Source organism: Pelophylax lessonae, assembly GCF_965119305.1.
Source record: "Pelophylax lessonae genome assembly, chromosome: 4".
NCBI lineage: Eukaryota > Metazoa > Chordata > Amphibia > Anura > Ranidae > Pelophylax > Pelophylax lessonae.
In genome coordinates this window covers 629750507-629774188 of record NC_138771.1, presented here as the reverse complement: position 1 = coordinate 629774188, position 23682 = coordinate 629750507, and the positions used below count along the sequence as shown (strand labels likewise).

General features: G+C 42.0%; 1 protein-coding gene across 1 annotated transcript in view; it reads left to right on the top strand.

Annotated features, from left to right (window-relative positions):
• Positions 1-17370, top strand: part of LOC309551918 (uncharacterized protein) — an 800893-nt gene extending 783523 nt beyond the window's left edge. Inside the window, exon 5 of the mRNA XM_082252637.1 lies at positions 17219-17370. Coding sequence (XP_082108763.1) covers positions 17219-17358 — 140 coding nt within the window. The 3' untranslated portion in view covers positions 17359-17370. The remainder of the gene's footprint in view (positions 1-17218) is intronic.
• The last annotated feature ends 6312 nt before the right edge of the window (positions 17371-23682 follow it).

The following is a 23682-nucleotide window of genomic DNA, read 5'->3' as shown; positions in this document are numbered from 1 at the left end:
GATGGAATTATGCAAACAGCGCATCGGACTTATGTTACCAAACACCCATACTCCAATCAAATCAAGAACAACAAGTGGGCCGGTACTCTCTGGTTAATTTCACTCAAGGCATCTCGCTGCATATTCATGATATTCTCCTAAATGATTATCGAAGTTATTGCTGCACTGTCGATACAGCACAAGCAACACTGATAAGCAAACAATTTTCAAGGTTGGTTGTTGCAGGTAAGCATAGCACACTCGCACTAAAAAATGAGAAATGTAGAGGATGTCATTGCTGACCACTCTCTCACTCTGAAAACTCTAGTGGCCTTGCTGTTATGCTAAATCACTGGCTTCAGTATTTTTTCAGTTACTAACCCAGAACAGGTACACAGATCAGAAAGGTCAAGGTAAAGTCAGAAGTCTTTATCTACAAAAATGTGGGGCTTTTTTTTTTAGCTGGAAGATGAAAAAACTCCATATTCCCACCTCTCGCACTGGCCTTGTGCTCCGCTCACCGCTGTCACTTGTAAATATAGAATTGCGGCTTCTGTGTTTAAACCTGAGAGCTCAACAGCTTGTAGGGAGGCCAGTGGTGCACCCTCTAAGAGGCAAGTGCTGCAGCCAAAAGCCATTATTATATGATTAAAATGGAACTCTACATTTTTACACTTTCTGAATAACAACCACCTCATGCAGAAAGTCCAGAGACACTGTTATTAGATGGCATTTAAGAGAGGCATGCTAAGCCTAATCCACTCTCCGACAGCACACCGGGTCTCCTATTAGGCCACCTGTTGTGCACAGTTAATAGGATTTTTCCTTCATGGCTTCCAGGCCAGGCTCAACTCAACCCTGTCAGCTCAACCCTGTGCCACACTGGGTCCCAGTATGGAGACCAAGCCACCAAGTGGGCATATTAGTCACCTCATGCTGGCTGCTAACTCCTGTATTAGACATCCTACCCTGAGGCCTGGTTCGCACTTATGCAGGTCGTAATTGATGCATATTCCAGATGCATTTTGCATTTTTCAATACACGTTTTTGATCAATTGAAGTCTCTGGAACCAAAAATGCATCCTGCTGGTCCCTGGCCCTTTCCATAAAATGCACAGATGTAAACGCGACCTAAGCCTTTTTCTGACATATGTTGCTTACAAGTTAAAATCAGTATTTTTTGCGGAAAATTACTTAGAACCCCAAACATTATATATATATATATATATATATATTTTTTTTTTAGCAGCGACTCTAAAGAATAAAATGGCGATCATTGCAATATTTTATGTCACACGGTATTTGCGCAGCAGTCTTTCAAATGCAATTTTTTTGGGAAGAAATACACTTTCATGAATTAAAAGAAAAGAAACCTTAAAGTTAGCCCAATTTTTTTGTATAATGTGAAAGATGATTTTACGCCTGAGTAAATTGATACCTAACATGTCATGCTTTAAAATTATGCTGTTTACACTTACAGAGGAGATCCTGTGCTAGAATTATTGCTCTCACTCTAACAATCATGGCGATACCTTTACATGTGTGGTTTAAGCACTGTTTTCATATGCGGGCGCAACTTGCATATGTATTTGTTTCTGCGCGCAAGCACGGAGAGACGGGGTACTTTAATTTTTTTTTTTTCTTAATTATTTATTTTTTACTTTTTTACAGTATTCATTTTTTGATTGCTGTCACAAGTAATGTAAACATCCTTTGTGATAGTAATAGGCAGTGACAGGTGTTCTTTATGGAGAGATTTTGGGGTCTAAAAGACCCCAAACCACTCCTCTGTACTTAACCACTTTAAGACCAGAAAGATTTGCCCCCTTCCTGACCAGGCCCTATTTTGCAATTCGGCACTGCGTTACTTTAATGGACGATTACGCGGTTGTGCAACGCTGTACCCAAATAAAATTGATGTCCTTTTTTTCCCCATAAATAGGGCTTTCTTTTGGTGGTATATGATCACCTGTGCGATTTTTTATTTTTTTGTGTTATAAACAAAAAAAGAGCGACAATTTTGAAAAAAAAAAAAATATATATTTTTCACATTCTGACATATGACATTCTCAAAAATTAAAAATCTACATTTTTTAACATGTTAGGCCAATTTGTTTTCTGCTACATATTTTTGGTAAAAAAAAAAAAAAATTGCAATAAGCGTATTTTGTTTGGTTTGCGCAAAAGTTATCGCAACTACTAACTACTAAAGATTTATGTCATCTTTATTGTTTTGTTTCTTTTTTTACTAGTAATGGCGGCGATCTGCGATTTTTAGTAATCAGTGCTAATAATATGCACTGTTACTGTAACAATGACACTGGCAGGGAAGGGGTTAACATTGTGGGTGATCAAGGGGTTAAATATAAGCCTAGGGGAGTGATTCTAACTGTGGGGGGGGGGGGTGTGGCTTCTGAAATGACCATAGAGACATGTGATCCTATATAGAAGGATCACAGGGGCTCTATGATCATTTCAGGAAGAAGAACGGTCAGCTGTTTTTACAACAGCTGGCCATTCTTCTCTCTCAGTGGGGAACGATCGCGAGTGTCAGGCGGCAATCAGAGTTGCCTCACCCATGCATCGGCTTCTCGCTGATGAGCGGGGGGTGGGAGCGCCGCCGGTGGCACGCGCTCGCCCCTAGCCTCGCGAGAGCGAGCGCCATACATGTACATCTGTGGCGGGCAGTCGTAAAGTGGTTAAAAGCATTCAAAATGCCAAGTTTGGCTGTTTGAATACCATCATTTTTTTTTTAATCTGGCGCCTTTAAGGCTCCAGTACCCGGAAGGGATGTCATGACATCCCTTCCGGGTTTTTACATCGGAGACCCGATCAGAGCCAAATTTGGCTTTGTTTGGGTCTTTGGCCAGCTGGCGGACATGCCGGCTGGTGGCTGGGGTCTCCCGCTCGGACAGGAGACCCAGACGAGCTGCAGATGGTGGCGGGAGGGCGGGTGTCCCCTCCTGCTGCTTGGAATGACAGCCAAGCGGCTGCTCAGCCACATCAGTTGTTGTTACAAGAAAGCCGTCAACGGTAATGGTACTGGGGTGATGCCTCTAGCTGCAGGCATCACCCCGGTACAACCCCCTAAAGCCGAGGCTGTATATTTACGTTCCATCGGCGCTAAGGGTTTAAAGTGGGAATTCACTCTCCCAATAGAGATGTCCCGAACTATTCGCCGGCGAACATCGCTTGTTCGCGTTCTCCTCGGCGGGCGAACATATGCAATGTTCGGTCCGCCCACTATACATCATCATTGAGCAAACTTTGACCCTGTACCTCAAAGTCAGCAGACACATTCCAGCCAATCAGCATACCCTCCCTCCCAGACCCTCCCACCTCCTATAAAAAAGCAAGGACAGCATCCATCTTAGATTCATTCTGAAGCTGCAGTGTTAGTTAGAGCAGGGAGAGTACTGCTGCTGCTGAATTAATAGGGAAATCATTAGCTAGGCCAGTGTTCTGTGCCCACTCCCGCTGTAAGGACAGCGTCCTGACAACACCCCAAAAAGCCCTTTTTAGGGCTGGCATATCAGTCTGCTTTTTTTTTTTATATATATATATACACAGACTGTACTGTGTGCACACCACTCATATTGGGTGGCACAGTACCTTGCAGATAAAAAAAAGTAATTTAATTTTCTACCCTTTAAAATAATTGCAGTTGCCTGCCAGTGTGTGTCAGGCCCACTGACTGAACTGTGCCCACTGCCAGTGCCCACCACTCATATAGGGTGACACAGCACCTTGCAGATAAAAAATTAGTTATATTTTTCCTCTGTAATATAATTGCAGTTGCCTGCCAGTGAATGTCAGGTCCACAGACTGTACTGTGCCCACTGCCCCCCACTCATATAGGGTGGCACAGCACCTTGCAGATAAAAAAATAATTTAATTTTTCCTATAATAAAAAATAAAATTCATCCAGAAAAAAACAGGAACTGGCTTTTTCATTTGAATTTCAGTAGCGCAGGGATGGTGATAACCTCTTACCAAATAAATAGGATGATAACATATACCAAAATATATGAATCAGATGTGATAAATATAAGCATAAAATCATAAATAGATAAAAGCATGAAATCACATCAATAGGAGACCATAAAGTCCATAGGTATAAAGTGCATAGAGCAATGAAAGTGCAAACATGAAGGATCACAGGTGCGACTTATGGGGACCACCCTTGCTTGCCACCACCACACAGTGCTGGGAGAAGTATCTGAAATTCAGACTCACTATAAATTTACCAGGAAATCTTCTTTGCAGCACAAATCAGAGATCTGGAGGAAATCTGATTTTACTATATGCTGTTGTTGGCTAGTCCATGAGAGTGGTTAGGCATAGGCGTCTGGTGAGTCTGAATTTCAGATACTTCTCCCAGCACTGTGTGGTGGTGGCAGGCAAGGGTGGTCCCCATAAGTTGCACCTGTGATCCTTCATGTTTGCACTTTCATTGCTCTATGCACTTTATACCTATGGACTTTATGGACTCCTATTGATGTGATTTCATGCTTTTATGTATTTATGATTTTATGCTTATATTTATCACATCTGATTCATATATTTTGGTATATGTTATTATCCTATTTATTTGGTAAGAGGTTATCACCATCCTTGCGCTACTGAAATTCAAATGAAAAAGCCAGTTCCTGTTTTTTCTGGATGAATTTTATTTTTTATTATATTTACTCATTTAAGTAGCAGCAATTTGTGTTATTTGTGTTATTCTGTCAGGTTTGTGTTACCTGTATTTCCTAAAGCGCAGTGGATTACAACATCGTCTATTAATTTAGTACAAGTAGTGATATTTATATATTTAATTTTTCCTCTGTAATATAATTGCAGTTGCCTGCCAGTGAGTGTCAGGCCCACAGACTGTACTGTGCCCACTGCCCACCACTCATATAGGGTGGCACAGCACCTTGCAGATAAAAAAGTAATTAAATTTTTCCTCTGTAATATAATTGCAGTTGCCTGCCAGTGAGTGTCAGGCTCACAGACTGTACTGTGCCCACTGCAAATGGACTGTTTGCGGTGCGTTAAACGGGGAGTTTGGTCTGTCAGAGTTTGGTCTGTCACTGTGAAGCGGGCGTAACCCTTACACTACCTGATCGATACAACATCATACCTGATCGTATGCACACACTGGATGTTTTAAAGCACGTTATTCCAAACAATTTAGGAACGTTAGGTGATTTATGCCCTTTATGGAGTAAAACCCGACTGTACGTCAACTACGTAATTTTCCATGGGAGTTTTGCCATGGATCCACCTCCGGCATGCCACAGTCCAGGTGTTAGTCCCCTTGAAACAACTTTTCCATCACTATTTTGGCCAGAAAGAGTCCCTGTGGGTTTTAAAATTCGCCTGCCTATTGAAGTCTATGGCGGTTCGCCCGGTTCGCCCGTTCGTGAACATTTGTGGAAGTTCGCGTTCGCCGTTCGCGAACATAAAATTTTATGTTCGCGACATCTCTATCTCCCAATCAATATTGATTGATTTTATGCCTCGTGCACTTTTTTTTTTTTTTTTTTACATTTCTTCAGTTACTTCCTGGCTTTTTGCCATAGCAATTGATTCTTAGGAGTCTTCAGGAGGAGAGGAGGAGGGGTTTTCTCAGCTAAGCACACTCTCCTGCATGCATGCTTGAGCTAAGGGAAGATGGATTCCAGGAAGTAAATCCTACATGAATAATTTGCCCTTACTCAAGATGGCCACGGCCAGAAATGCTAGGGGGTTGTTTTTCATAGGGATTTCTCCTTAAAATAAAGCATGGAGACATGGATGGATGGTGGAGTTTTGAATATTAAAAATAATTAAACTAGCATTTTTGGTTTGTTGGGTTGGGATGCACGAAGATCCACTTTAATGAAAGCTACAGATTTTAAAAACTCAATAAATAAGCTACTTCTAAAATAGCACTAATATGTGGAGGCACATATGGCAAGATATTCACTATGCAGCACCTAAAGACTAGATGTTGTTAAGTAAAAGCACAACTAAAATTTTCTGTTTTACATATATGGATTTGCTTATTTCTTCAACTTTATCTTTTAGATTACCAGCTATCCTGGGACCAGCTGACTAATGAGGTCTCAGTACAAGAAGGACATTCAGTGATCCTTTCCTGCTCCTACAACCTTCCTAGTGGTCTATATTCAGAAACAGATATTGTGCGGGTCAATGTATACTGGAGAATGGGGAATGTAACCGGACCGTACGCCTTCCACCCCTACCAGGAAATGGTTCATTCTACATATAGACATCGGACATACATAACAGGGATGACTAATCTAATGATAAATGATGTGACGAAGGCAGACAATACTTCATTTCATTGCTTTGTGGTGGTCAAACTATGTGCAGGTGATGACCAATATGAAGATAAAATTCAGTATGGAGGAGGAATCAGACTAATCATCGAAGGTAAAGTTAATGGACTTTTAGCTCTATATTTATCATTTCACTGTATATCTGGTGCCAGGAATTAAAGCTGAACTCCAAGTTCCTGACCACTTTCCACTCCTAGCTACTTTTCACCATGCACGGAAAAAATGCTGATACATTTTTTAAATGAATGTCTTATTATGAATAAATGGTGCGGTGCGGTGGTGCACAAAAACAAAAGCCCGTGAGTAAACGAAAAAGTGTGCATGAAACACACACAAAAAATACGTTAAGAGTGTGCCTTTTGTCCACCCCCTGAAGGAGTAGGACCTTTCTCTGACCCCCTGGAGCTCAAGGCTCCTGACAGGGGTAATGCTCGAACATGGACCACCAAGCCAAAATGCCTGGCGGAACCCTCTCCTCATGGTCATGCCGAAGCCAACCACCAAGTTCTAGGTGAGGGGCTCTCTTGAGGAAAGACTCCATAGTTCATGGGAGGAAGGAGCAAAATGGTCACACATCCTATCCCTAGACTTCAAGTTAGGCCCGAGGACCCACACCCTCCATCCAAGTGAAAAGACACAGACAAAAGTGCAAAAGTGATAAACTTGAGAGAAAATAAATAGATAAATAAATAAATAGTGCCTGTGCCGGTGCATAGGTTAGGCCCTGAGGATTGGTAGCTACAAAATGTCCCTGGACTTAGCCAAAAGGCCTGGCATACACAGGCCAAGAGCAGAAGAAAGCATAGGTTATTCTTTTGCTCATTTCTCATGTGGGATTCCCACTACAATGTGATTCTAAGAGCATCCCTGCGATGACCAACTCCCAGGGGGCACTGACACAGTGGATTCTTTTTTTTTTTCTTTCACAAAAACTTTATTAAATATAGACAGAAAACAATACACTCAATGAACATAAACTGCATGGGTAGGAGACATGAATGTACAGAACTCTAATGGGTACAGGAAACAGGTATACATTGATGTGAATACACAAGTAGGGCTGTATAAACAGAATAACACAGAGGAGTAATAAGAAACTGGTCAAGGTGAAAACCAAAAATGGAGGTGTAAACAAGGTTAACAATAGTATGTCTCAGCACCCATTTTGATGGCCATGCATAGACTGACTAGCAATTACCATTGGTCTTCCAGACCTGTCTTCATTCACCCACACTAAGCTCTAAAGTGCCCCATGTCTCTGGGATAGGGGTGTCCTGGGTGCCCAGTTGACCTGACCAAGGGTCGGGACCCACCTACGACCGTGTCCTAGATTAGGATGGAGTAACAGAACATGGGGCTAAAGGTACAGGTGATGGGACTGACAGTCCCACGTGAGCAGAAAAAAAAAAGACAAAAAAAGAAAAATATGGATGAGAAAGGAAGGCCAGATTATAGCAGAATGAGAAGGAATAGACGTAAGAGAAGTCAGCAAAGAAGGAAGGGGTGAGAGAAAGTAAGCAGAAATGTGGAAGAGAAAAAAAGGGGGGGTAAGGGGGAGGGGGAAATGAGAGGCGGTGGGGGTGAGTGGGAGGGATAATGAAAGGAAGGGATGTGGAAGGGGGTTTTAAGAGAACGGAGGATACGGGTGACCCATAACCTCCATGCCCTGCCCTGCCCTGACCTTAATTGTGGTGTCTTCCTGGCCCCTTATTGTGACAGAGACAATCCGAGGTCAGTAAAAGGATATGGGTGAGAGGAGGGATCAGAAGGGCCCACCACAGAGGTATTGCATGCTTGGAGGGGGTATTGACATTTACTTGGGCTTCAGGTCAAGTCGTAGCGCGGATTCTCAGTCTTCCCAGCCCATGGCCAGACAAGGTAGACCCATTCAAATCAGGAGGCATTGGGCCCCTTCAGTCTCAGGGGAATTATTCCTGTGTCCCAAATCCCTTGGGCGCCCTGGTTTCTGTTCCAGCCAATACTAGCCTTCCGATTCCCCATCATACTAGCAGGGATACTATACAGCCAGCCATACCTACCAAAAGGCCAGAATGATGGAAGAGCACCACTGATAATATTTTATTCCTGGCACAAGTTTAGCTTTAAGCCTAGGTTCACACTATTGCGACGCTAGAACCAGTGCGATTCCAGTGTGGGTTCTCGCATCGCATCTTCCTCGTAGGCAGTTCACACTGCCCTCTGCGAACTGCTGCAAAGTTAATGACACCCCTAGATCGGTTCGCAAATGCAGTGGGAACTGTGAATTTGGACAGGAATTGGATCGCATAGGTGTGAACACCCAGTGTTTACATAAGCAGACGGGTCTTCTGTCAGTTTCTAGGAAGATCGTGTGAGGCCGGCAATCGCTGCTGCTCCTCCTGCGACCCGCCTCCTGCTGTGTCTTAACAGTGGGAGTGAGACCGCATGCACAAAATCACAGCTGTGCTCCAGCTGTGGCTAAAGTCCGGCCAAGGGAGGAGCGGCTCCGATTTCCACTGCCCTCCCCTGATCGTCAGGGAAACGGAGAGAATACCCGCCTGCTTATGTAAACAAGCAGAATACATATTGGCCAAAATTGATGAAGAAATTCGATTTTTTTACATTTTTTTTATTGGATATGTTATATAGCAGAAAGTAAAAAAATATTATTTTTTATTAAAAATTGTCGCTCTTTTTATGTTTATAGCACAAAAAATAAAAATCGCACAGGTGATCAAATACCACCAAAAGAAAGATTTATTTGTGGAGAAAAAAAGGACATCAATTTTATTTGGGTACAGCATCGCAAGACCGCACAGTTGTCAGTTAAAATAGCGCAGTGAGGAATTGCAAAAAATGACCTGGTCATTAAGGGGGTAAAACATTCTGGTCCAGAAGTGGTTAAGTGTGAGAAAAAAGGTTCAGGGGACAATATTTTAACCACTTAAGCCCCGGAAGATTTTACCCCCTTCCTGACCAGGGGCTATTTTGCGGTTCGGCAGTGCGTGACTTTGAACGGATAATTGCGCGGTTGTGCGACGCTGTACCTAAACGAATTTGGCTTCCTTTTTTTCCCACAAACAGAGCTTTCTTTTGGTGGTATTTGATCACCTGTACGATTTTTTGATCATGCGCTATAAACAAAAAAAGAGCGTAAATTTTGCAAAAATAACAATATTTTCACATTTTTTTATATGAAATTCCCCCCCAAAAAAATGTAAAAATCAAAATGTTTTAACATTTTGGGCCAATTTTTTTTTTTACCATATATTTGGTAAAAAAAAAATTCGCAGAAAGCGTATTTTGATTGGTTTGCGCAAAAGTTATTGCGTTTACTAACAAAGGGAAAGGTTTTTTTTTTTTAATGCGTAATGGCGACGATCTGCGATTTTTTTTTTTTGCGGGACTGCAACATTGGGGCGGACAGATCGGACCCTTGACTGACATTTTTGACACTTTTGGGGTTACCAGTGACATTACTACAGTAATCAGTGCTATACATATGCACTGTTACTGTAAAAATGACACTGGCAGTGAAGGAGTTAACTGTATTGGAGAGGGAGGGGTTAGGTGTGTCCTAGGGGCGTGTTTCTAACTGTGATTGGCTGCGGCTTGATGTGTAAGAACAGTGATCAACGGTCCTACATAGTAGAACCGTTTGATCACCATTCTTACACAGGGGAGAATGACAGGCGGCTTGTTTACATTAGCCACCTGCCTTTCTCCCGCTGTCACGGACGATCGCGAGTGCCCGGCGGACATCGGGTCCGCTGGGCACACGCGCGGGGGGTCTGTGACCGAGCGGGAGCGCGCATCCGGCGGCGCGCGCTCCCAAAACCCTTACAGGCTAGCGACGTAGCCCTACGTCGCTTTGCCTGTGAGGGGCTAACTGCCGACGTAAATAGTCGTGCGGCAGTCGGCAAGTGGTTAAATATGGAGAAAAGATCAAGAACATGAGGACATGACCTCAAACTAGCAGAAAGAACGTTCAAAATTAATCTTAGAATGTATTATTTTACCAAAAGAGTAGTTGATGTCAGGAATAGACTTCCAGCAGTGGTAGTGTGTTCGTCAACAGTAAGTGGATTCAAACATGCCTAGGACAAACATAGATCTATACAAAAAAGGAAAAACAAAAAAAACATAAAAATAAAAATGGGACAGACTTGATAGACCATTTGAACATTTCTGCTGTCCTGGGATTGGGATATGGGATTGATTTACTGAAACTGGAAAGTACAAAATTTGGGGCAGCTCTGCACAGAAACCATTCAGCTTCCAGGTTTTTTTTTTTTTTTGTCAAAGCTTAACCACTTTTGGACTGATTATCGAAAGGTTGTGTTTAATAAGAAATTATTTCTTTGATACCTCCATCCCGGTAACATGTAAAACAGTGTTTACCAATGTCCAAGTGTGCATTGGGAGAAAAGGGAGGGCTTAGTGGGACTTTGATGGTATCTTACTCAATTCATATAAGACTAGGTAAGTATAAAAGACAAAAATATTTTGTTAAGTTTTTCCTTTTAAAAGTCAAAAACTATTTTGACGATTGACATGTAATTATCAAACATACACAGAACATATATAGACAACAATACACTTATAATCATTAATACACATCCCGTGACTTTCCACAAATGTCATTGATAGGATTCTCCTTATTGAGGTACGAGGTTTTGGGGTGCCTCCACTGGAATTCTAGCCCGACATGCATCGCAAAAGATTATTGCTTCCTCAGGGGCAAACAGAATTCAATAAAGATTATCATCTATGGAAATATCAAATACAAGTACCGTAGTTAGTATTGCGTATGGTGTGATAGCTCTGGAAGTAAGAAAGGCAAACAAAGTGGTCCCATATCTACACCTCCCCCACCCAGGCACATTCCCGGAAACATGGTCAGTTGGTGTTAATAGATGGCTAATGGTGTGACATAACTAGTCTCCCCGGCGAGTGTGGGGGCTTTCTTCATATGGTTTATCATAGGGTACAGTATTTTAGATTATCTTATATTGTGTGTTTGTTTAACGAAAAAGCATAACATATATACCTACCAATCGGTTTGTCACTCAATGATTATCAGCGAATACTGTACAGATGGAGATGGAAATGGAAGCAGCAGATTTGCAAACAATGCGGTTCCAACTGGAATAATAGTATGGAAAAGCATGTTTATAATTTTCCTATTTGTACTTTAAGGGGAAGCAAGTAATAACAAAGAATGCCAGATATAATCCAATATAATGACCTCAAATTATTTGCAGTGACCAGATACACTGTTATGAATCCCTATTTGTGATGCTGCTTGATGGAAATATACACCCGATAAAGGCAAAGTGTAGCCCCCTGCAGCACTTCCAGCTTTTAGCTCTTTTAGGCCAATAACGTATCGAACATTCTTAGGGAAGACAAAGGCATCCAAAGAAAAAGAAAGAAAAGCCATTAGCATCTTTCAGGCCATATTAGAGTAAATTTGCATTGTTCCTGTAGAGGTATTTACCTGTGTTGCTGCGCCATCTCAAGTTCCATCTCCTATCTGCCGCCATTGCGGCTTTTTACTGGCATTAAGAAGCCCCAACCCAGAAGTCGTCATCGCACGTGGCGATGACTCACTTCCGGATCCTGTCCTCGAGTGGGCATGCGCCAATGCGGCGCATGCTCACTGCTAAATGTGGAGCTCCACAGCGCTGTGGGCTCCCGGAAGCTGCAGGGCAGAGCTGAGACAAGAATTTGTGTCTCGCTCGCCTGCCCAAGGACCGTTCCCCCTCCCAAAGGGGACCGTGCCACATCGCCATCTAGTGACCATTTCCAGAGATGTCCAGGGCCGGTACCTGGTTGGAAACAGGGACAACGTTGCCATACCTCAAGAGTATCCCACGACATCACAATACTGCAAAAAACATATCATATTATATTATGTATTAACATCCAAATAATTACATAATAGACATATAAAATGATGTACAGAAAAAAAGAAAAAGGGATTAAATTCATATTTATTAAATTGTATACAGGGCATGTAGAAACTACTATACGCTATTTGGCTTATTTAATTCAAGGGAATTATTTCTGATCTTCCCTTGAAAAAAATGTTGATGTAATCATCAAGCATCTAATTTCCCATTGAGGATGTTCTGATCCCTAAATAAGCCAAATAGCGTATAGTAGTTTCTACATGTTAATACATAATATAATATGATATGTTTTTTGCAGTATTGTGATGTCGTGGGATACTCTTGAGGTATGGCAACGTTGTCCCTGTTTCCAACCAGGTACCGGCCCTGGACATCTCCGGAAATGGTCACTAGATGGCGATGTGGCACGGTCCCCTTTGGCGAGTGTACGGTCCTTGGGCAGGCGAGCGAGATACAAATTCTTGTCTCAGCTCTGCCCTGCAGCTTCCGGGAGCCCACAGCGCTGTGGAGCTCCACATTTAGCAGTGAGCATGCGCCGCAATGGCGCATGCCCACTCGAGGACAGGATCCGGAAGTGAGTCATCGCCACGTGCGATGACGACTTCCGGGTTGGGGCTTCTTAATGCCAGTAAAAAGCCGCAATGGCGGCAGATAGGAGATGGAACTTGAGATGGCGCAGCAACACAGGTAAATACCTCTACAGGAACAATGCAAATTTACTCTAATATGGCCTGAAAGATGCTAATGGCTTTTCTTTCTTTTTCTTTGGATGCCTTTGTCTTCCCTAAGAATGTTTGATACGTTATTGGCCTAAAAGAGCTAAAAGCTGGAAGTGCTGCAGGGGGCTACACTTTGCCTTTATCGGGTGTATATTTCCATCAAGCAGCATCACAAATAGGGATTCATAACAGTGTATCTGGTCACTGCAAATAATTTGAGGTAATTATATTGGATTATATCTGGCATTCTTTGTTATCACTTGCTTCCCCTTAATCGACAAATAGGAAAATTATAAACATGCTTTTCCATACTATTATTCCAGTTGGAACCGCATTGTTTGCAAATCTGCTGCTTCCATTTCCATCTCCATCTGTACAGTATTCGCTGATAATCATTGAGTGACAAACCGATTGGTAGGTATATATGTTATGCTTTTTCGTTAAACAAACACACAATATAAGATAATCTAAAATACTGTACCCTATGATAAACCATATGAAGAAAGCCCCCACACTCGCCGGGGAGACTAGTTATGTCACACCATTAGCCATCTATTAACACCAACTGACCATGTTTCCGGGAATGTGCCTGGGTGGGGGAGGTGTAGATATGGGACCACTTTGTTTGCCTTTCTTACTTCCAGAGCTATCACACCATACGCAATACTAACTACGGTACTTGTATTTGATATTTCCATAGATGATAATCTTTATTGAATTCTGTTTGCCCCTGAGGAAGCAATAATCTTTTGCGAAACATGTCGGGCTAGAATTCCAGTGGAGGCACCCCAAAACCTTGTACCTCAATAAGGAGAATCCTAGCAATGACATTTGTGGAAAGTCACGGGATGTGTATTAATGATTATAAGTGTATTGTTGTCTATATATGTTCTGTGTATGTTTGATAATTACATGTCAATCGTCAAAATTGTTTTTAACTTTTAAAAGGAAAAACTTAATAAAATATTTTTGTTTTTAATACTTACCTAGTCTTATATGAATTGAGTAAGATACCATCAAAGTCCCACTAAGCCCTCCCTTTTCTCCCAATGCACACTTGGACATTGGTAAACACTGTTTTACACTTTTGGACTGAGCCCATTTCTGACACATGATGTTTACAAGTTAAAATCTTTATTTTTAGCTAGAAAATTACTTAGAGCCCCCAAACATTGTGTATATATATATATATATATATATATATATATATATATATATATATATATATATATATATATATATATTTTTTTTTTGCAAAGACTCTGAAGAATAAAATGGCGGCCGTTGCAATATTTTTTGTCACGCGATATTTGCGCAGCTGTCTTTCAAACGCCATTTTTTTTTTAAATACGTTTCACTGCATTTATAAAAAACTAAACAGTAAAGTCAGCCCATTTTTTTGTATATTGTGAAAGATGACGTCACGCCGAGTAAATAGATACCTAACATGTTATGGTTTAAAATTGCGACAAACTACGGTCAATAAAAATCTCCATAGGCGACAACTTAAAAATTTTGAATGGTTACCAGTTTAGAGTTACAGAGTAGCTTTTTCTTTAGAATTATTGCTCATGCTCTGGCAATCGTGGCGATGCCTCACATGTGTGGTTTGAACAGTGCTTTTATATGCAGGCGTGACTTGCGTATGCATTTTCGTTTGTGCACGAGCTCACAGCAACGGGGGCGCTTTAACATTTTTTTTTCCTATTTATTTTATTTTATTAAATTTTTTAATTTTAGCACAGTTTTAAAAAAAAAATAAAATCTGATCACTTTTATTGCTGTCACAAGCAAAGTAAACATCCCTTGTGACAGTAATAGGTAGTGACAGGTACTCTTTATGGAGAGATCGGGGGTCTAAAAGACCTCAAACCCCTCCTCTGCACTTCAATGTATTCAAAATGCCAAAATCTGCATTTTTGAATACAGTCACTTTTTTAACCACTTGCAGACAGCTCACATTGCTGCTACTGCAGCAGAGCGGCTCGGCTGGGTCTGGCGACGTAGACCTAAGTCGCCAGATACCTCCCTCTCTCGGCGGCGCAGGCGCCAACAGAGGCTCGCTCCCGCTGTGTCTAAACACAGCGGGAGTCGGGCCAGGGGAGGAGAGGTGGTGATCACCGCCACTCTTCCCCCGATTGCTGGGGGAAAGACTGAGAAAATCCGCTCGCTTGTGTAAGCAAAGCAGGCGGATCTTCTCTGTGACAGGCATGGACAGATCACAGAATTCAGCATAGCTGAACCTGTGATCTGTGTCTGTCACACAACCCCCTCCCTCCACGCACGTCAGTAAGCATGAGGCACACATTTAACCCCTTGGTAACCAACAGTGTTAACCCCTTCCTTGCCAGTGTCATTATTACAGTAACAGTGCATTTTTTTAGCACTAATTACTGTAGTAATGTCACTGGTCCCCCCCACAAAGTGTAAAAAATGTCAGTTAGGGGTCCGATCTGTCCACCGCAATGTCGCAGTACCACAAAAAATTTGCAGATCGCCGTCATTACTATAAAAAAAACAAACAATAAAAATTACATAAATCTTTCCCGTAGTTAGTAAACGCGATAACTTTTGCGCAAACCAATAAAAATACGCTTATTGTGATTTCTTTTACCAATAATATGTAGCAGAAAACAAATTGGCCTAAGATGTTAAAAAAATTAGATTTGTACATTTTTTGGGGGGAATGTTATATATCAGAATGTGAAAAATATTGTTTTTTACTTATACAAATAATGCTCCGGCTGTCTGCCCTCCTCCCCCTGGATCACACTGTTGTCTTATACACACAGTGCTCTGGCTCTTTGCCCCCCTTCCCCTGGATCACACTGCTGCCTTTTACACATATTGCTTTGGCTCTCTGCCCCCCTCCCCCTGGATCACACTGCTGCCTTATACACACAATGCTCTGGCTCTCTGCCCCCCTCCCCCTGGATCACACTGCTGCCTTATACACACAATGCTCCAGCTCTTCGCCCTTTTGCCCCCCCCCCCTGCACTCTCCATCACACTCCTGGCTTACACAGACTCATCATTGGATCTCACCTCCTTATCCAGCGATGTTCTCGAGCTCCATGTTCCCTCCCCCAGTCTGTGATCAGCACTGCCATTGGAAGTCCCATTCCTTCTTCACTTCCCACTCTCTGCACTACTCTCGGGGCCTCCCTCTGGGTTCACAGGAGATGGAACTATAGAGGAGGCATCGGGTATCAATGTGTGCTGACAGTATTGACTGTCAGCATGCTTTGAGAACATGTTGATTTGTGTTGATTTTAGGCAAAACCCCTGGGGACCACCAAATTTGTCTTGTGGACCATCAGTGATTCACAGACCACTGGTTGGCAACCACTGTTTTAGTGACCCTAATTCCTTGTAAACACAAAATAGCAGGCATTGCCCGAGATTAGCAGAAACTTTGCTGCAGTTCTTCAATAAAGTTTCATTTTGAGCAGACCCAACAGGCATGAATTATGTCTGCAGAGTGGTTTTCACATTTGAACATTTGGGTGATTTACTAAGACCCAAAAGGTGTAATATGTGTGGGAAAATATATGCACCAAGATCAGGAGCGGCCGGTCTATTAGGGGCACAGGGGCGCCGCCTCCCTGGAGGGCGCCAGCCTCATAGGTTCCTATGAGGTTTAGAGCCTGAGGCTCTAATTGGCTTGAAAAAGGTTGGGCTCGGGGCGCAGTGCTCTGTGAACCCACCCACTTGTGACACTAGCAAATTAATATTTGCTATTGTCTTCTGGCTTCTCCTCCAGGCCCATCAGGACAGGAGGCAGATCAGGTTGGCCAGGAGAAGAAGCCGACAAAGCCATGGAGTGATAATTGCGGAGGGAGCATCACTGTGGAGGGGCTGAGTGCAGGGTGGGGGGACCGTCACTGTGGAGGGGTGGGTGCGGGGGACCATCACCGTGAAGAGGCTGAGTGTGGGCTGACCTGGGGGGGGCTTGTTTGCCGCCCCCCCCCCCAAAACGTTTAGCACCAGCCGCCACTGACCAAGATACAGTTTTAGGACCATTAGCAGCTGTAATGGTGTTTCAGGCTTTTTCCAGGGATGTGAATGTAGAGTTTGGAAGATTTGGTTCCATTTTGAAAGTTATGTGGGACATTTCTTGTAGATGTATTCTGTAACATGAATATTATTATGCTATAGCACCTTTCTGTGCGTTAACTTCCTTTAACATTTGGTCTAGGGGATTCAGTCAATTAGGTGGGGAAAATATGACTTGAATATATTGTATTTGGTTCAATATTATATTCTTACATTCTAATTGTTGTATATTTTACAGAACCACCTCGGGTGTCCAGTTATGGTCAAGAAACGTTGGTACTAGTAGCATATGTTGCCGTAAAATTCTTCTTCGCTGTCATTCTAATGGTCCTGGGCTGTGTATATGGAAGAGCTAAAAGCACCAAAAGCTCCACCTGATGTAGATAATCTGCTTTTTTTTTTCTAACAATTGCCAAACAATAGTGCTTTAGAGAGATCGTGCTTTAGAAATTTAAGAAAATATTGTAAAAATTATGAATAAACTAATTTTTGTTGATTTTGACAGAAAAATAGAAATGAAGCACAGTGTTTCTTGTTCCTAAAATGTTTTTGGGGATTTGTCTGGAATCCAACAAAACCAAATGTGTATTTTTATTTTTTATTTTTTATAGAATATAATAGAATCAATACTGTGTTTTTTTATATCTTTGTTTATCCAGTGTTTTATTTATTAAAGAGAATTGTATATTGGGACTTTGTTCAAATTTTCTAACAATTTGAGTAATCAGGATTACATGATCTGTTCCAATATAATCTTTTCCGTACATTGGAAACATGATGTGAGTAATTAAACTTACTTTGGATGTATCGTCTTATACATTAAGACGATACATCCCCGTACATTTCCGTACATTGAAAATCCAAAAACTTATGGGGAAAAAAAAAAAGATCCATACTTGAAGGTGATGAATAACTGTACCTAAATTTGGACACAGTTTGTTCCCAAGGGGGGTGTTCGATTGAACCATCAACACAGCTGACATCACTAGCTTGTTATGGATCTATGTATGCTTTATGATTGAACAGTTTTGACTTTCTTTGTTTGCTTTTCTATTTGCATTCGTCTTGTTTCACGAAACGCTTGTACAGTATATGTAACCTTCCTGTAACTTATGATGAAAGTTTTGTGTTATGTTTTTCTAATGTGTAGAAAGGAGAAGGAAAATATATATATATACACATATATTTTAATGTGTAGATATAAAAATATACATTAATAAATCTGTTCTCCTTTAATATATATAAAATATAAATAAAATAAAAATGTATGAAAGAGCAGATCCAGATAAGCCCTGCCGGCCCGTGGCTGGGGGGGGGGGGGGGGACAACTGCCAATCAGAAATGATGAACTAAAACACAAAAACAGGAATGCCATAGAGGGAACCAGTTGCTATAAAATAGCATATCGAAATGGGAATAAAACTTCAAGGTTCATTCGTTTTTGGTTCGGGGGCTCACATCCTATGTTCAATTCTCTAAATGCATAAAGTAAGAGACTCCAAAGATAACATTAACATGATATATATATATATATATATATATATATATATATATATATATATATACATACACATACGCACAGTGATCAAAATTATAGGTAGAGGGAGAGGGAGGGGGAGGGAGAGAGAGGGAGAATGAGAGGGAGAGAGAGGGAGGGTGAGGGAGAGGGAGAGAGGGAGAGGGAGGGAGAAGGAGAGGGAGAGAGAGGGAGGGTGAGGGAGAGGGAGAGAGGGAGAGGGAGGGAGAAGGAGAGGGAGAGAGAGGGAGGGTGAGGGAGAGGGGGAGAGGGAGGGAGAGGGAGAAGGAGAGGGAGAGAGAGGGAGGGTGAGGGGGGGGGGGAGGGGGAGGGAGAGGGAGGGAGAGGGAGGGGGAGGGAGGGAGAGGGAGGGAGAGAGTTAGAGGGAGGAAGAGGGAGAGGGAGGGAGAGGCAGAGAGAGGGAGAGTGAGTGAGAGGGAGGGAGAGGGAGAGAAAGAAGGGGAGAGAGATTGAGAGAGAGAGGAGAGAGAGAGAGAGAGAGAGAGAGAGAGAGAAAGTGAATGGGACACAGTTGGCAAAAATAATAAACTGACAGACATTTGATTGGATAGATTAAATTTATTTTTTGTATTCAAAATTCTACCAACAATACCCCATAATGACAATGTGATAGCACATTGTACACAAATATTTTGCCATGACACTCAAAATTGAGCTCAGGTGCATCCTGTTTTCACTGATCATCCTTGAGATGTTTCTACAACTTGATTTGAGTCCATCCGTGGTAAGATCCGTTGTTTGGACATGATTTGGAAAGGCACATACCTGTCTGCATGAGGTCCTACAGTTAACAGTGCATGTTAGAGCACAAACCAAACCATGAAGTCCAAGGAATTGTCCGTAGACCTCCCAGACAGGATTGTATTGAGGTACAGATCTGGGGAAGGGTACAGAAATATTTCTGCAGCATTGAAGGTCAAAATGAGCACAGTGGCCTCCATCATCCGTAAATTAAAGAAGTTTGGAACACTTCCCAGAGCGAGCCACCCGACCAAACTGAGTGATCGGTGGAGAAGAGGGAGAGGTGAGGGAGTTGACCAAAACCCAGATGGTCACTCTGACAGAGCTCACATGATCTCTGTGGAGAGAGGAGAGCCTTCCAGAAGAACAGCCATCTCTGCAGCACTCCGCCAATCAGGTCTGTATGGTAGAGTGGCCAGATGGAAGCCACTCCTTAGTAAAAAGCACATGAAAGCCTGCCTGTAGTTTGCCTAAAGGTACCTGAAGGACTCATAGACCATGAGAAACAATATTATCTGGTCTGATGAAGCAAAGATTGAACTTTTTGGCCTAAATGGCAAGCGTTATGTCTGGAGGAAACCAGGCACCGCTCATCACCTGGCCAATACCATCCCTACAGTGAAGCATGGCGGTGACAGCATCATGCTGTGGAGATGTTTTTCAGCGCCAGAAACTAGGAGACTAGTCGGGATTGAGGGAAAGATGAATGCAGCAATGTACAGAGACATCCTTGATGAAAACCTGTTCCAGAGCACTCTGGACCTCAAACTTGGGATGAAGGTTCATTTTCCAACAGGACAACGACTCTAAGCACACAGCCAAGATAACAAAGAAGTGGCTACAGGACAACTTTGTCAATGTCTTTGAGTGGCCCAGCCAGAGCCCAAACTTGAACCTGATTGAATGTCTATGGAGAGATCTGATGCTTCCCATCCAACCTAATGGAGCTAAATAGGTCCTGCAAAGAAAATTGGGAGAAACTGCCCTAAAATAGGCATGCCAAGCTTGTGGCATCATACTCAAAAAACTTGAGGCTGTAATTGGTGCCAAACGTGCTTCAACAAAGTATGGAGCAAAGGCTGTGAATGTAACTATGTAACTATGTAACTTATGTACATGGGATTAGTTTCCTTTTTTGTATTTAATAAATTTGCAAAGGTTTCAAACAAACTTCTTTCACATTGTCTATAAGGGGTATTGTTTGTAGAATTGTGAGGAAAATAATGAATTTAATCCATTTGGAATAAGGCTGTAAAATAACAAAATGTGGAAAAACTGAAGTGCTGTGAAAACTTTCTGGATGCACTGTATATGAGAAAATATCAGAATTGGCCTGGGGGGTCAAGTGGTAATACAGTACATGACTGTAATTTATTAAACGCATGTAATTATAGTCCTTAGTAAATTGTAAACCCAAAACTGGATGAATATGGTTTAGAACCTTTTTTTTTTTCTTTTGCTGTACGTGCATCTAACTTGAAGAGCCATTCATACTTCTTTTACTTGTGACCACAAGTACAGGAGGAAGTGGGGTTGAATCTCCCCAACAGGGACACAGAATACAATAAAATCCTTGCAAGGGATTAATACATGCTATTTTTATCAGCATTAATCCTACTGTGCATTGAAACAGGAAGCTATTAAAAAATATCCCTAAACAGATATTACAGGATAAAACACAAAGAGAGATGTTCCCGTAGGAGCTGGGATTTCTAGGTGCCAATAACTGGAGAATGAATTAAAAATTATACATATTTTATTCAATTCATTAAAACAAATTATTGGGACAAGACTTATACAGACAGCAGTATTAAAATCACTCCAACATGGTATTCTGGAGACTGGTCAACATGGTCCAAAATTGATGAAACTTCTAGGGTGACAATCCCAACATGTTTCGCCGACAAATTTGTCTTCTTCAGGGGATAACGTATTATCAACCACTGTGCGTTAGAAGACAGGCTGGTCATCCAGATTTCCACTTATTTATAAGGAGGAATCAACTAAACACCAATCAAACTGATTCAGACAGAAATCCACCAGTTGGTTATAGGGTAATGCTCTCATGTGCTGGCAGCAGGAGGAAGAAATCAGGTCTGAAAATAACCACCAGTGCTACCAGCGGAATGTGTCAGAGACAATCGTTCCCCAGATGTCCATCTCTATACTGGGGGATCTACTCCATTTCCACTCCCAAGCCACTAATGGAAAAAGGAGTTCAAACTAGAACCTTTGACAGTAAATCAGCGTGGCTGTCACGACTACAGGACTTTTTCTTTACAAGTTTACAGTTGTTAAATCCCCTAAAAGTTTTGTCTATGTCTCAGAAACTCTATTGGGCTTCTGAGCCTGCACACTTGTTGAATCCACATACAACAAAATAAAACATATCAAGATAATGTGAATAAACAGGAGATAAGGAATACATGACCATAATGGAGGACGGATCCTTGACCTATCTCAATAACATGGGAACATGAATTAAGCACAACGTGGGCCATCTGCTAACTGAACTATCAGCAGGGAGAGTTGAACAAGTACAGAGTAAACTTTGACATACTGAACTAAACTACGTGACCGTAAAAGTGTCAACAGGATGGGAGGAAATATCTGCTATTTGCCCAAATTGACCAGTCTCTGTGGTACTTAGAGCTTCTGAAGGTGGCAAAGGCGTAGGCCTTTTCTACCCTGTTTCCCTGAAAATAAGCCCTACCCCGAAAATAAGACCTAGCATGATTTTCAGTGATGCCTGCAATATACTGTAAGCCCTACCCTGAAAATAAGCCCTATTAAAATCCTTGATCTCAGCCCCTCCGTCTGCAGTATTCGGAGAGGGAAAGTAGAGCTCCGGAGGGTCACATGAGTGCCCAGCAGTGCTGTAAATAAGGTATTTTCCACAATAAAATTACAAAAGGAGACACACTGCACATTACATAATCTTTTTACAAAATAGATTACATAATTTTACAATGACTTTATCCAAGATTTATTTTTGGGATTACAGAATGTCATAATTGCTGACTTCTGAGCTGAGAGGGGGAGAGAACTTTTTTTTAACATTTAATTTTTTTATTACAGGTTTTTAGAACATAGAGAGGGCTAAATGACACAGCACAAGCACTGTGATGTCTATCATGCATTAAAGGATCAGAATATTTATTTATTTTAGGGTTACAATCACTTTAAGATCGTCATTGTACATACCGTAAATAAATAAGACATCCCCTGAAAATAAGCCCTAATATGATTTTTGTAGCCAAAATTAATATAAGACCCTGTCTTATTTTCGGGGAAACACGGTAGGGAGAATTGGATGTTAACTTGTCTCAGTGCTTCCAAATGTGAAGGAGCAACAGGTTGTTTCCAGCATCTTGCTATGATGGTTCTGGCTGCAATCAAGATGTGGGCCACTACAGTACGCATCTGGGGTGATGAACTATTATTTTTAACATTATCATTATTAACCACTTCAATACAAGGCACTTTCACCCCCTTCCTGCCCAGGCCAATTTTCAGCTTTTAGCGCTGTCAAGTTTTGAATGATAATCGTGTGGTCGTGCAACGCTGCACCCAAAAAGAAATTATTATTTTTTTCCTACAAATAGAGCTTTCTTTTGGTGGTGTTTGATCACCTCTGGGTTTTTTCTTTTTTGCTAAACAAATAAAAAAAAATACAGAAAATTTTGAAAAAAAAAAAAAGGTTTTCTTTGTTTATGTTAAATATTTTGTAAATAAATACGTTTTCTCCTGCACTGACGAGCACTGATGAGGCTGCACTGAGGGGCACTGATAGTCACTGATGAGGTGGCACTGATGATGAGGCACTAATATGTAACACTGATGGGCACTGATAGGCAGGACTGATAGGTGGCACTGATAGGTGGCACTAATAGGTGGCACCGATATGCAGCATTGATGGGCACTGATAGGCAGCACTGATGGGCATTCATAAGCAGCACTAATGGGCACTGTTGGTGGCACTGATAGGCACTAATAGGAGGCACTGATAGGCGGCACTGATGGGCACTGATAGATGGCACCAATAGGCAGCACTGATGAGGCACTGACAGGCATTACTAATGGAAACTGATTGGAATCCCTAATAGGCACTGATTGGAATCTAATTAGCATCCCTGGAGGCCAGGGGTTGGCATCCCTAGTGGCATAGGTTGGCATCCCTGGTGGGCCCTAGTGGGCATCTCTTGTGGGCTCTAGTGGGCATCCCTGATGGGTATGCACAGATAATCAATGCATAGACTCCCCGTCAGGACAGCCCCCAATCGGCTTTCCTCTACTCGCGCGAATGGAGGAAAGCCGATAAAAGGCACTTCCTGGTTACTATGTGACCAGCTGTTATTGGTCACAGCTGATCACATGGTAAAGAGCCTACGGCATAGGCGCAGAGTGAAACACCGCACCACCGA